Consider the following 15,182-nt stretch of genomic DNA (forward strand, 5'->3'; position numbering starts at 1 on the left):
TAAATTGAAGGGAAATCAAAGTGCCTGTTGGTTCTGCTGTGGCAGGTTAGGATGTCAGTGACATGACCTTTCCGTCCCATTCCTTACTGGCGGTTTATGCCCTTGTAGAAAGAGTGACAACAAAAATGAATATGTATCAGCTCCTGGAGTGCCATAGCTCATTCAGAAAGTAAGTAACTGTGAACTTTGGAGCCTGAGAATTGGGCATAGGTCCATTTATGCAGGCTTGTCACAGGGACAGCAACCTTCAGCAGGAAGGTAGGGCGGAAGGGTAGAAGCCTGAATCCCTTCCGCAGGACTAGGTAAATGCTGTGCAGTTCAGGGATGGGAACTGGACCTGATTGCTTGATCAGGAGTGTCAAAATACTACACAATGTAACATATTCTTCACCATTACTTGTTGTTTATCTTTGCTGTGTATTTATTTATTTTGCAAGCCTTATGTTGGGGACTTTTAGGACTCCGATTAATGCAGGAAAAAAAAGCCTTGGAAGGAATAAAAAAAGAGTGATGTGGTCATGTGTTACAAAATTGACTAGGTGAATCAAAGTTAGACATCTAGGCCAAATCTGCAGCTGGAATAAATTTACATGATTGGAGGTGTGTTCCAGTACAGATAAAATGTAGCTGAAGTTAGCAGAGCTGCGATAATTTACATAAGGCTGAAAAGCTGCACCACTGAAAGGAAATAATGCTTTCAAAAGAAATTTTAGAAATTATTGTCCAGGTGGAGACCAAAATCATGGATTTTGCTCAGTGCTGCATGTTGTCATGGCTTGCATCAAAAAGCTCCAGACAGCTATGGGAAGTTTCACAGAGCAGTCTGCAGAGAAGCTGCTTGGCTACTCTCCTTTTTCCAGAGCTGTATGCATATGCACCTCTCAATCATTTTTATAAAATGTGCTTTAAAGAGTTCATCAGCTTTGCCTTTTTTCTCTCTGGTGATATTATAGTCATTTTTACAGACAGTAATTGAAATGTCACCAATAGCCGATTAAAATTTCAGACAAGGAATAAGGAGTTAAGCTCTTTAAACAAAGGGTCACTTTGACCAAAACTATCTTTAGCAATAAAACAGGAAGCAAAAAGTCAAGTTGAAAACATAAGTCAGAGAAGAAGGCATATTGCTCTCTATGGAATAGTTTCATGAGTTACTTGCAACTTTTTATTGTTATTTTTAAGGGTAATTATATGACTGCAACTATGAAATTTCTGTTCCATTCTTCATACCACCATATAGTTCTTCCAAGTGACTATTCTGCCTCCTCAGATAATTCATTTTTTTTGCTGAAGTAATGTTTAAGACTGGGAGTTGTCTTTTGACTTGTATCTCCTAATAATCTCAACATTGCTGTCATTCCTAGTGCAGTCTGTATTAGTTCATGAACTAAGTGTGTATACATGTGTATTTAAAATAACTTAGTTTTCTGACAGCAAGGAAAAGACAGGCATGGTACAATTATCCATAGTATCAAACTAAAGAAAGGTTTTTGTGAAAGTTTTCTGGTGTAACTTGCTAAATATTTTTTGTCTCTCATCTCCTTGTAGGGCTTTATTTTTTCATTGGTTTTCTTTATTAAAAAGCAAAGAAAAGGTCTAACTCTCCACCACACTGGCAAATAAGTATGTTTCAAGTTTAATGATGATGTACATCCAATTAAAATTCATAGTAGTACGTGGGAAGTTCAGGTCATGGCAACCTTTTCCTATTTGTTGCCCCTGCAGGGTTTTCTCTCCTGCATCCCCGAATGAAGTATCTGATGATAAGATCTGCTTTTTAAATGCATTTAACAAATCATTGCTAATCCATTTTTGTGGCAGGTGGCACGTCGCTGGGGGATTCAGAAAAACAGGCCAGCTATGAACTATGATAAACTTAGCCGATCGCTTCGCTATTATTATGAAAAGGGAATCATGCAAAAGGTGAGTAGCTAATTTTGTACTACATTTCACCAGAGTCTTGCATGTTAATCTGTAGGTCAGTTTACAAGGAGTACTTGTAATTGCATGGCTTAGGTAGTTTTTTCATCTGTTTAGGCAAACACTAAGCTTTTTGACCTACTAGGTTCAGCATATGCATTAAGATATTTTTTTTCTATGTAAAAAATGTCTGTGGTTTTAGGTCACACAATGCATTTCATGATTATAGGGAAAGAAGTAACATTCAAAAATATCCAAAAGAGCTTCCTGGCAGCTGGGAAAGACAAACAGTAGAGTACAGTATGATTAATGTTTTGCAGATCTAAGTCAGCTGCCCAGTGCTTGAGTACTTTAATGAGTGCAAGATAGGGGATAATAGTTATACCTATTAACGTACCAAATACTTTAATATTTTTACTAATAGTGTTGTAATAATACTGGTTTTGAGTGGAATTTAATATTTATAATAGACTGAATTAGGAGAAATACTTAACAATCATTTATATATTACAGGCTAGTCTTGCTGACAATATTTAATCCATCCTCCTACTGTGGCTTGCTGATTTATATGTATATTTTTAAATCTTGCTGTGTAGTACTATGTAGATTGACTGAGAAATCAATAGGAGAGACCTGTCTGCTGTATCTACAAATCTGCCAGGTGTGATCAAAGATCATAATAAACACCTTGGACTGTAAAGCTTATTCCATATCTTTTCACATTGGTCTTGTGACCAGTGATGATGAACATGTTTAAACCTGCTATATGTCAATTCCATGAATGGAAGCAGTGCTCTCAGCTCAAGTTACTGGGCAACTTTTCCAGTAGGTTTTGTGAATTCTTACAAGTTCTCTTGCTTAGGTTATGAGATTGTTGTAGTGCACTGCTTTTTCACTATCCAGGAGTCAACTTGGGCAACAGTCTGGGCTAGTATTGGCTTACAGTTCTTCGGTAGCTCAGCGCCTCATTAAGTTTTGTGTGTCACATCCCTGCATGCTGAGTCTTTGTAAAGTGGATTGGAAACTGGGTCTGATCAGGGAGCAGCAGAAGCGCTTGGTTTCACTGGCTGGTGCTTCAGGTAGAGGAGTTCCTTGTTGCAGGTTACAGCTCAGCAGCACAGGCAGCTGCGCTGCCAGCACACTTCAAAGGCAACAGAGAGGCAAAAAAAAAGTAGCAGAGGGAAGCAAGTTGAAAAGATGGGGATAGAAATACCAGAAGGCTGATAATGCTGCCCCAACGCACACACCCATTTAACATGGAAAGTTTACAAGTACTTCTGACAGCTAGCTTGCTACATCCTAAACTACTACTTTATTATCTACAAGAATGTGTTTAACACACATTTTGAAAGCTAGCTTGTATACTTATTTTTCTGACATACCAGTGTTTCGGTTTTGTCCTGGGATCTCTCTATCTGGCCAGTTCATGTATGTTAAAATCTAATGGGGGTTGTAGATGCAAAGCAGGTTTCTTTATGGCAAAGTTTGTATGCATATTTTCCCTCTTTTTTTTTTAAATCAAGCAATGATAGCAGGTTAAGCAAAAGCCTGATTTCTGCATGCAACCTATAGTCTTATCAAACTTGCTGACATTATTTGATTTTAAAAATCTGCTGCAGATACAGTCTCTACCAAATTCTATTTGTGGAATACACAAGCTGAAATTTTAAGGAGGTGCTACAAACTATTTTGCACCCATAAGAACAGAGTTGTTAAGTTCACACCACTTTTTCCATCTTCACTAACTCACTTCAATGCCATATTAGCTGGAGTTGCAAGAAGCAGATAATATAATCTTTATTTTAAATAATTTTAATAAATTGTGAGCATGCAATATAATGCATATTTTTAAGTGCAATTTTTTAAATAAGGTCCTTGAGAAGACACTATATTGACTTCTGTTTGTTTGTAATAAGACAGCAATTCTATGTTGTTTTTAGCATTCTCTAGCTTTTAGGGAATTGAAGCATAGACATTTAATGCTATTTCTGATTAAGGGAAAACTTTAGGATCTTTGGACAAATTGCCCCTCCATAAGCAAATCCCAGCTTTGCGTGAGCAATTGCTAAGTACATATTAGCCTACGTATTTGCTTACGCTGTCCCTGTACAATCAGCATGCACTATAACTAAAGTGCTTTTATACGTAAGTATGAATCAATCTGTGTAAAGTGAAATCCTGATCTCTATCGTGCAATGTGATTCTTTTTTCCACTTTGCACACAGAGTGTGTAATTTTATTTTGCCACTGTAGTGACAATTTGTTTACATTTTCCAATAAGAACTTCCATTTGTGGTTAAGTATAGGAAACGATCGCAAAAAAATGTTTAGAGGAAGAATACTTAGTCCATCTTCCAACAGGATGTCATGTGTGGCAAAATCAAGAGTACTCTGCACAGTCTGCTTTGGCAGGTCCCACTTGTCTTTGCTAGGTCATTGCCTTACCAGTTCTGCTGTCACATTATTAATTGTGTAACTTGGAGTTGCAAAAGACAAGGTCTTATGCTGCACCTTTTTTCCCGTTCCGTTGTCCTAAGGTGGCTGGAGAAAGATACGTCTACAAGTTTGTTTGTGACCCTGAAGCGCTTTTCTCCATGGCTTTTCCGGACAACCAGCGCCCCTTGCTGAAGACTGACATGGAGCGCCACATCAATGAGGAGGACACTGTGCCCCTGTCCCACTTTGATGAGAGCATGGTCTACATGCAGGACGGAGGCTGCTGCAACACCCACCCCTACAACGAAGGCTATGTCTATTAACAACAGTGACAGTGAAGGGGATGTTTCCCCCTCCCTCAAGCTTCTCCTCTTTCCCAAGACCCAGAGGAAAGCTGAATCGACTTCAGTTTGTTTTTTAAATAGTACACTAAAAGGGGCTTTTCCTGTTGCATTACTCCTATGGTCTGCCATGGACAGCGCACTTTATTTGAAAGGGGAGGGTTGGAACCTAAACGTTATTCTGTGTAACAGGAGGAAAAGGGTGGGTTTGCTTTTTACTTAAGTTTGGGAAGGGAACATACAGGTTTTAAGTACAAAAAAAAGCTATATCATGTCTGTTTTGTTTCATATCAGCATAAGATATTGTACATTTTCTCTGGGTATCCGTAGTACAGTTAATTCTCATTGTGCAAAATAACCACTTGATGATGATATCAGCACAGCATGCCTAGGGCATTTGTTTCTTGCCATTCTTAATTGTCTTTCTGCAGTTATAAAAGAGAAACAAAGCATATACCACAACATTTAATTTAGAAGCTTCCAGTGGCAGACCTTGTACCTTGTCTCTGAGAACAGACAGATAGTTTTCCTAATTCTTTTTGTTTGTTTGTTTGTTTGTTTTGGGGTATGACCTTAAAAAAAAAAATCCTATTTAATGACAGACTGGCCATAAGTAGAGTGACCAAGCAGCAAAATCCCTGACTTCAGACTGAAAGCTGCATGCTGTATCTGGTGCCACATTGCTGTACATATATGGCCCATGCTACGGCGTTGATTTTTCAAGATCCATTTGAGGGTAGTAATTACATGGGGTAGGCTTTCTGATGATCATGTCAGCATTAAATACAGGATCATGATCAGGAGGGAGAAAACATTTTGTATCCTTCCATTTCCTTTGGTACATAAATAAGTTATTTAATCAATAGGAATTAACTGTACTAAGTCACATATCTAATTATGCTGTTTAGACACAGCAAGCACTCCTTGAGAAAAATATCCAATACACTAAATAGGTACTTTAGTAATTTTTAGACACGGTACCCATTAATATGCATTTAAACCTTTTACTGCTGTGTTATGTTGATAACATATATAAATACTAGATAATGCTAATGCTTCTGCTGCTGTCTTTTTCTGTAATATTCTCTTTGATGCTGAATTTACTATGACCATTTATAAGCAATGCTGTAACTACAGGTAGCATTTCAGGACAAAATAGATGACTTGAACCATTTATTGCTTAGAAAATAGCTTACGCCATAGCTGTGCTATAAGCAGCTTTTATGCGCATCCACAAATGACTAGTAAGCTTCAGCTTGCTAAGGAAAGCTCTGCAGAACCTTTCGTAATTTTCGGTGGAACAGAGATGAACTGTCAAAGAATACCATGAAGTTGCTGTATGACGTTGTAGTGCTGGCACTGGTGTTACCAATCAACTTGTTTTGGACACTAAATGTAAATGTGATCAGATATGCTTGGAAGACAATTTAAATTTTGAGGGGTTTTTTTTGTTGTTTTGTTATTTTTTCAAATTGTTTTATTTTTTGAGAGGGGTTACCTTGAACACAAACCACACATGCCATTCTGTATGTAAAAAAAAAAAAACAGAAAGCCCTGACAAAACCCCAAAGGTTTAAAATATTTATGAGCACCTTTTTTGAAATACAATAATTCATGGTTCAAAGGTGTGGAAAGGGAGGTAAGATCTGGATTTCATTTTTTTGCCCAGTGAAATTTAAATAGTTGTTATATGAAGTACCTCATTTTCTTAGATTGCCAAGAAGTGGGAGAAAAATAAATACATAACCATAAAACAACAAGAACAATTTTCATCATAATGGATGGATTTCAAAGACAGTCCTAGGTGGTAGGTTAATCTTCCATGCTTTGTCAGTTAAGACACTCCTTAAGTTATGAATATTTTAATACACATTTAATCAAAAGTAAAGAAGTAGTGGTCACTAGAAACCACAGGTGCATAAAAAGCATTTGGGCAGGTATTTAATTTACCCAGATCCATGAGACAACATATTTTATGATATATGCCTTAATATGCCACCTAATTCTGTCATCCGTAGGTCTCAATGGCACTTAAATACTTGGTGATCAACCAAGAAAAAGAAGTCTAAAGTTGCAGAACTAGAAAAAAAGGAAAGGGAAAATGTTGAGTAATATTGTTTAAAAAAATTGTGGTTTCCATTGAAATAAGGTTCAAATGAAACATGCTTTGATGAAAAGTCCTTGGATTGGTTTTGGTTCTTTAATGTCAGCTCAGAGCGCCTCTTGCCTGTGGCAGGATGTGGGTGTTTGGGAAAGGGGTTGGACAAAAAAAGGAAAAAAAAAAGATTGAAAAATTGCATTGAATGTGTAATATTTAAGAAGAAAAATATATATATATCTGTATACGGTAGTGACTCACTGAACAAAACAAGCAGTCAGACCAACATTACATGATCTCTCAGCAGAAGACAAAAAAGTCTTTCACTGAACTGATTAACCCTTTTTAAAATGTACCTAAGAGGTTTATTTAAAGTCTATTTTTATTCCACTTTTTTGTTTGTTTGGGGTTGGGAGGTTTTTTTTGTTTTGTTTTGTTTGGGGTTTTCAGGTAGAATAATAAATCTGGCAGCTGATTTCTGCAAGATTGTTGTGTATTGGATTCCTAACCATTTGGATTGAAGAGGCCCCTGAAGAAAGGTTATTCTTTTGAAAGAGGAGAGGATGGTTTGTTCCCAGTGCCTAGAATGGATTGCTTCAATGTGTAACAAAACAGAAAAAAAAAAAAAGGAAAAAAAAAAAGAAGGGAAAAAAAAATAGGTGAGGAGTATGTACAATTCATGTGTGTGTGTGTGTATGAGTTATAGCCAGGAGTTAAGTTACCAAAGCATTGTATTTGACTGACAAAATGAAGGAGGATGGTCTATGTGGTTTTTGGGATTGATTCCTACTAAGAACATTTACACATTTTCAGAGGGCATTTTAATACCCTACTGGATTTGAATGTGGGATGTTTGGGGCTGTGGTGAGGGGCTGGGTTTTTGTTTGGTTGGTTTGGGGGTATTTTGGTTTTGTTTCCAAGCTGTGCCACAAGTGGAGAGCATACACAGCTTTCACCTGTTTTTAGTAGGAGCTGTAGGAGAATGAGCTTCTCTGTGTTTTGCTTGTCGGTCTCTGTGCTGGGCAGTGGGGCAGCCAGGGCAGAGCTGCTGTGAAGCAAAGTCGGGAGGCATCGCTGGAAGACCCAGCACTGTGGAACAGCTGAAGGGGCTCAGGTTTCCTGTGCCATCACAGTTCACTCACACTAAGAGCTGAATGCAGGTGAAGTTAGTGAAGGGCTTGGCTGATCCCTCAGAATCCATTTGAGAGAGTTAACATTACAAGTTTAGGACAATGGTCAGATTTTGCTTTAGGGATATGACTTCCAAGAGCCTGGCCTTTTCCTTCCAAGATTACACCAGTCTAACTTTCTCACACACCAGCAATAGGACAAACCTTAACATTACATTCACTGAAAGAGTAAATTTCTTCTGCTTCTCAGACCAAATTTGTTTGCTTTACTTACAGTGGTCTGCTGAGGTTACCAGGGGAAACTGGGATATATAAATGATTGTTTTTCTCCAGAAATTCCCTGCAAAGAGCCCTTTGCTCAGAATCTTTTCATCTTTGGGATTCTCTGCTACCTGGGACTGTTCCCCAGGTATTAATGCTTAGAGTTTTATTGCCCTTGACATCTGACTGGTTTGGGCTGCAAGTCTATCTTCACAGGACAATATAATCTATTAAATATTTTTGTCTTCTTTGTGGTTTTTTTGTTTGGTTGGTTTTTAATAGCAGGAAATAGATCAATATGTACAAAAGGTATTATGAGGAAATCTTTGAGTTGTTAATGGCTGTACTTTCTCCTCTGAAGAGCATTAGCTTCAGTTCATGTATTACAGGTAATAGCACCCATAAACAGCCCTATTCAGTGCTCACATTAATAGTACTGAGGACTTTTCTAAATAGTCTCCTTCAAAGATATTTTGGGAGTCTTAATTAATATGGTATCTTATACTCTAAGAATCGTCACTTTGGAATATTCCACTAACATAAGAGCCTAGGATCTAGCAATAGGAGGCTAGGGAAATTATTTTCTCAGTTATTTTTGTTTATCTGATGGTTTTTCTGTTGTGTGTTTGGGTTTTTTGGTTTTGGGTTTTTTTTTATTTTGTTTTGTTTTTTGGGTTTTTTTTTGTTTGTTTGGTTGGTTGGTTGATTTTTGGGTTTTTTTTTTGTTGGTTTTTGATGGTTTTGTTGGTTTTGTTTGGTTTTAAATCAGAGGCTACTCTGCTTGGACAGGACGTAGCAGCTGAGAGCAGGTGCCTGTGCCTCAGAAATTCCAGTTCAAAGTCCACTGCATTTTGCTAAGATACCAGGCTGAGAACTAGAGCATCTGCAATACAGTACTGAGCCCTGCCCTCCCTGTGCTCTTACAGAAGAGGGAACTATAGTGCATTGTCTTTTGTTACTTCTGCTATGAGAGCAGTAATCTCTGGCAGAGCAGCAGAATGGAAAGCTGGGGCAGTCACATTTTAAAACTGCAGGATTACCCAGATCTGTCTGTCTATCCCCGAGACTCACAAGTGCATCAGCAAAGTGCTGTCCCTTACCTCCCAGCTTTCGTGATTGTGTCGGTAGGTAAAGTTAACTTCATCTTTTACTTCAGGAGGTTGAAATATTGGTTTCCTCCTTGAACACCAATTTAATTTCTGTGGAAAGGAAATATCTGTGCCATCTTCTCATGTAATAGTCTGAAAATGTCTATGAAGTGTCTTGTTGACATTTCCCCAAAGAACTTTTTTTGTGTGAAAATGCTGCAACACACATCACCAAAAGAAAGGGTAAATAAACTCCAAGAAGATATCCATACATCAGGTTCTCCAAAACTATAGCAGTATTTACTCTAGCAATGTATCATGTCTTTAATACTGCTGTATTGTCCTCATTACATAGTTTCATTGGACTGACCTCAAAAATACTCGGTGTACCTTGAAATTTTGTTCATTTTAAATGAGCCTTTAAATGAGTTATAGGAAGGTACCCCTGAGGCAGTGTTACAATCAAGCATTTGGATCTGGTAAGGCGTAATTCTGTGTCTTTGTCTTTGCTCTTACAGAGCTCTGTGGGCACATATGCCCATATAAATGCTTTTTAGTTGTGTGGTAGAGAGGTAATTACAGCCACTGGCTGGATTTGGGGGTTGAGGTGGTTTCATAGTTTTTGAGTATCTATGATTGGCTTTGTTTCAGAAGGAAAGTCTACATGTATCACTTTCCACAGTTACTTTCCAAGTAACCAGGTAGAGAATTGGTGTCCAAAATAGCATTTTTGCTATGCAATTTACGGTAGAGGCTATGGTATTTCCTTGCTGCTGCCCTAGAAAGGAAAGAGTTGAGGAGATTTCACCATTTTCTTTTCCCTTCCCTTTGGTGATAAGACCCAGCTGATCTATCTGAAGATAGCTTAAGCCAATTCTTCACTCACCCGTGATATTTTAGTGAACAGTCTGCTCATCAGTACAGTGGCACTTTGTAGAAGCTTGGGTACAGAGTGTTGAGTATTTTAGATGTACTGCAAAGGGCTTTCTATGGTGGCTTTCAGTGAAAACCTTGCATGGGCAGTGGCATATGGCTACGCCACCTAAATAGAGGCAGAAGGAGATTTTTTGCAGAGGCACCAGCTCCTGAGAGTTTGAGACATTTGCTGAAATCTGCAGTTTAGGCTGCTTCCTGGCCAGCCAGAGTGAGTCTGCCCTGGAAGATCTGGCGGGGAGCTCTGTGTGCATGTAGAAGACCAGAGAGAGCACAATCCCAGTATGCTTGAGTGAGGAAGCACAGAGATGGGAAAAAGTCTGTCAGGGGCAATCTGGTTCTACCAAGTAGCTATTCCAGAGCTGATTAGTACAGGAAGAAGGAGGTTATATGACCGATACGGTAAATCAGAGAGATAATTATTTGAAAGACATGCTGCAGGAGAATCATAAGAAATGATGGAAAGTAATAAACTCTGTAAACAGCAGTGATTTTTTTAAGACCCTGGTGCTCGTGGGAGTGCTTCAGGAAAAGGAAGAGAGAAAGTAAAACACAGAAAGGGATGATAATATTAGATGAGAACAACAGGAGTCAAACCATGAACTGCTTTAGGGAACTTGGAAGATTGCAGTGTTTTAGATAAATGGAAGGGACAAAGATAAGTGCAGAGTCAGTACACTGAGATAAGAGCAAGAGAGAAAAGGTAATTGGAGGCAGTGCACTTTGTGGTCAGTGGGCCAAATGTGTTAGTCTCAGAGCTGCACTGGGGATGTTTGGCCCTGGTTGTATATCCCCAAAGACAGGAATATCAGTTCTGACTTTGGAGTGGTGGTTGATTATTTAGTAAAATCATCCGCACAGTGTTTGTTAGGTGTTGAAAGAGCAAACCAGATATTGGAATATGCAGAGAGTGTTTGGGGCTGTAAATGTAGTGTCTTTATCATCCCACTATACTTAAAAAATTCAAGCAAAAACCACAAACACAAAAGAAAAAAGAATACCTTTCAGGATAGTGGGGCAGGTTGTGGGTTGGTATAACTCAGCTTGGTTTCCTTGAAATCAGCTATGTAGCTTTACGTTAGCAGAGACTATAGCCTGTATTTGGTAATGTGTATGCCTGCCTAGCATAGTATATGCACAGGAGTTTTTTACTTATTGCGTTATTCAGAAAGATATACAAACGATCAAGACCTGGGGCATAGCATGAGACCAATAATAAAACATGAAATTAAACAAAAGTACATGTCTTCTGAATTCTACTGATGTAGACAAGTCATTCCCTTTTTCTATAAAGCTCTCTGATGGAGCTCTATACATACCTCTAATCCTTGCAGTTAATTTTTTTGACCAATGCTGGCAGACTGTGTGTGCTGGAGTCTCTGCTCCAGGTGGCTCAGCACTAGTTTCTACAAACATATCTGGGATCTCTAGGGTCAGGCTGCCTGCCAAGCTTGTCACAAAGACTGTGAACATTTACAAGTCTTAAGGAGTACACTAAGCTTCCAGTCATTCTCTATAACAGCAAAAATCAGGTACATCACAGATATAGCCAGAAAGGCCAGACCAGCAAAGGAATGCACCTCTGGCTACAGGCGACTTGGGTATACCTGGACATGAGTATTTGAAATGAAGGCACAAAGTTCTATTGGCACAAGGTAGTTCTGTGTACACCATTTTGTTTGAGTCCTCTAATTGAACTGAAAAAGGGGTAACACAACTCACTTAAGTAGTTTGGATTTTTCTACACTAAATTGCAAAGGCCTGTGCATGTTTACAAAGCTCCTGACATTGGGGTTGGAGTTATTTTTAAAGGGAGAAGAGAAATATTGCTGCATTTATGTTTAGCTGGGAAGTATATGTCTTTTAACAGAGAAGAAGTGAAAAAAAATCAAGAATAAAATTTGACCAATTAGTGAGTAATACCCATTTTCTATCCCTACCACTAACACCTAACATTTCACCATATTTGCTCTCTGCGTAATATTTTTGCATAAAGGAAGTTAAGGCTATATAGTAACATAAAGGGTTGAAGTAGAGCTAAGAAGTTATAACCCTGAAAAGTAAGGAGAGACAGAAAAACATGCTGATAAATGTCTTTCCATTCTCATATCGCCTCTAAATTTATCAATTCCATATTCCATAATGCTCTAAGTTCCAGCATCAACAGATAACATTAAGCAGTACATATCATAATTTCATCAGACTTGGACTGTTCCTTAAAACCTTAGGTGACTTCATGCATTTATATCAATTTCATCAACAGAGCAGTGCCTCTGACTCTCTGAAAGCAGGTGTGGATCCAAGACCAGATTTCTCATGACAAGAAGGTTTGGATTTTGATGGAGTGCTTATGACACACACAGAAAGAGACCCAAATCTCTCATGTAAAATAATAGGAGAAACTCTGGAGATATTGTGTATGTTATGTCTTCAGTTAGTAAAATTTTTGGAAGACTAAAGGCGGTTTTATTTAGCTGATTTGTGTTACTTGGGGGGGACGATGTGCATAAACTATAACGGGAAGTCAGTATTACTGAAAATTTATATAAGAGGATTTAGCCAGAGAAGTGTGACCTGCTGACTCATTGTTCCAAAATGGTATCAGTCTAAAATATCATTGCATGTGTGAGCTGAATTCTCATACAAGCCCTAAATGGGACAGACAGTAGCTCCATACATTAGGAGGACAGGCTGTCATAGCTGTATCAGTAGAGAAGAGCAAGGAAAGAATCCTGAAACCATTAATCATAAGGAAAGAAGATTAAAACTTTCAGTGTTGGTGAAAATTGGCAAAAGCAAGCAGTAAATTGTAATTGATGAGAAACAAAAATTAGCTTGGAATGGCTTGCTGAGAGACCTTTGATTCTGGGACAGCAGATGAGTTCAGCTTCTGTTGGACTGCACATCCAGGACATATAAGTAACTCAAGCCAATGAATTTTTGCACTACATGAAGTGGTCTCAAATTTGCTTAAAAAAAAAGCCCATCTGGAATGTTCAACGAGATGTGCTAAAGAAAACATCATCACATAAGAGAATGAACCTCTATATTGATAACAGAAAAAAAATTCAAAGCAGTACATGGACAGCAACATTATTGTTAAAGAAAATGGCCCTTAGAAGGGCCTATATACATAGCAAAAAAGGACATCAAGAAAAACAAGATTCTCCAATATCTCAGGTTTTAAATGTTAGAGGTATAGTGTAGCTTGCTTTTCTCATGACGCTGCTTTGAAGGAAAAATAAGCTTCCCCTTTAAAATTCAGTAGCTATCAAGATTCCTAATGTTCTTCTTTATTCTTATTGTTGAAAGGTAAAATTCAAATTTAAAGCTAAAGCCTGAAACCCACTCTTTACTGAATACAGTTGTTGCTATGTCACAATTATAGAATAATCATGGAGCAATGTGGTATAGGGTTTTCATTGGCATGGATATGAAGGAGTTGTGTTACTGTGCCCGAGCTGCTTGTTATTTCCATGCTGTTTGTTTCTGGAGACAGAAGTATGTTTTACAGCTTTCCCCCTGCCCAAATAAAAAAAGGCTTTTATAGCAACAATTCCAAGCCTTTTTTTTCCCCTGAGCCTCATACGCTTTAAAAAAAAAAAAAAAAAAAAAGAAGGAGAGGGAGAGGGAGAAAACTATTCTTCAAATGTTTAGAAATTTTAAAATATTGGCACAGATTTCTTTATTTCTCTGTTTATAGTTAATGACTGTAAAGGAAAGTCTCAAGTCCTGACAAAAAATTTGAAAGTGAGGTCAAAATAGAGCATCTTAGAGAAGTAGCACAGATGTGTTAGCTAGTATTTTTGTACTCACACACATATTCAAACTGCTTCTTTCAACAAAAGTTTTCAATTATTTCAGAGTTTTATAAGATAGAAATTGGTGGTTCCTATTTTGCCTAAACTTCAGATTTTGTGGGAAAAGAAGGAAAACTTTATCAGAAAAGAAAAGAAAGAAAGATTAACTTTTCCAGATTGCTGGAATATGAGATTGCCCAATGGAGCAGGGAAAAGGAAGTTAAAAATGAATGGATAATTACAGTTGACATATAGCTTTGTGATTTACTACATGGATACTATTCATGTACATAGACTCTATAGGCACTTTATATAATAGCCATGTAATTAATGTATACATTATTAATATATAAGTGCTTCTATTAAGACACATCATTAATGATTCTGCCATCCTGAAGCTGTAAGACACAACTTAGTGTGATCCCCATAAGGCATTTATTCCCGTCTGTCAGAATTAGACAAAAAAGCTGCACTAAATTTTTACCAGTACATAAAATCTTATAATAAAAGTTTATGAAAGTAGCCAGTCTATTTACCCTGGAAAAGGGAACACAGAGGCCAATTTTTGGTGAAATGGGTAGAAAAGATACGGAAGTGGACCAAGGAGGACTTAAAATATAGTCAGGCCATATAGTCAGATCTCTAAGAAAAGACTATAAGAAGGGCTGCACTGATATATATTCAAAGTTTAATAATATAAAATTTTTGGTTTTCCTTTGTCCGCTTTCAAAATAGCTGCGGAAATTAAAAAGGCACTGAGCAGTTCTGAGAGGAAAAACATTCAGCAGATTCCTGTTACTGGCATAAGACAATCCATTTATTTGTTGCAAGTTTCTGCATAACAATAGACAAATGTTCACCTTCCCCCGAGAACTGTAAAACAGAATATCTTCACAAGACTTCAAGAAAAAGAGTAATAATTAGTGAGTTGAAGGCTAAATATAATAATTACAGCTGGTAGCAGAAAGTTAAGGACTGCAAATATAATCAGCTCTGTCAAAATAAGTTAAAGAGAAGAATATTTAGTCACAATGTTTTAATATACACAGTTCCGGTGTTTTCTCTGAATCTGCCTTGAGGTCTACAGACTTTAGCTCCCTCTGCCTTTTTTAGACCTGTAAACGATGTATGGTTTCCTGAATGCATGAACATTCTCTGCACAGGTGAAACTCTGA

The 15,182-nt window shown here is 37.7% G+C and overlaps 1 protein-coding gene and 1 long non-coding RNA gene across 10 annotated transcripts in view; one reads left to right on the forward strand and one right to left on the reverse strand.

Moving 5' to 3' along the window:
- The window catches only part of ETV1 (ETS variant transcription factor 1), a 66,559-nt gene extending 59,280 nt beyond the window's left edge, over window positions 1-7,279 (forward strand). For all 9 annotated transcript variants that reach the window (XM_042043418.1, XM_042043421.1, XM_042043416.1 and 6 more), the window contains 2 exons: window positions 1,822-1,923; window positions 4,458-7,279. In XM_042043418.1, coding sequence (XP_041899352.1) covers window positions 1,822-1,923; window positions 4,458-4,679 — 324 coding nt within the window. In that variant the 3' untranslated portion in view covers window positions 4,680-7,279. The remainder of the gene's footprint in view (window positions 1-1,821; window positions 1,924-4,457) is intronic.
- Window positions 1-15,182, reverse strand: part of LOC121671531 — a 40,579-nt gene that overhangs the window by 17,520 nt on the left and 7,877 nt on the right. The window lies entirely within an intron of this gene.

The sequence above is a fragment of the Corvus kubaryi genome, unplaced genomic scaffold (assembly GCF_017639235.1).
Source record: "Corvus kubaryi isolate FWS band 111438036 unplaced genomic scaffold, C.kubaryi_AGA036_p1.0 37398, whole genome shotgun sequence".
Lineage (NCBI taxonomy): Eukaryota > Metazoa > Chordata > Aves > Passeriformes > Corvidae > Corvus > Corvus kubaryi.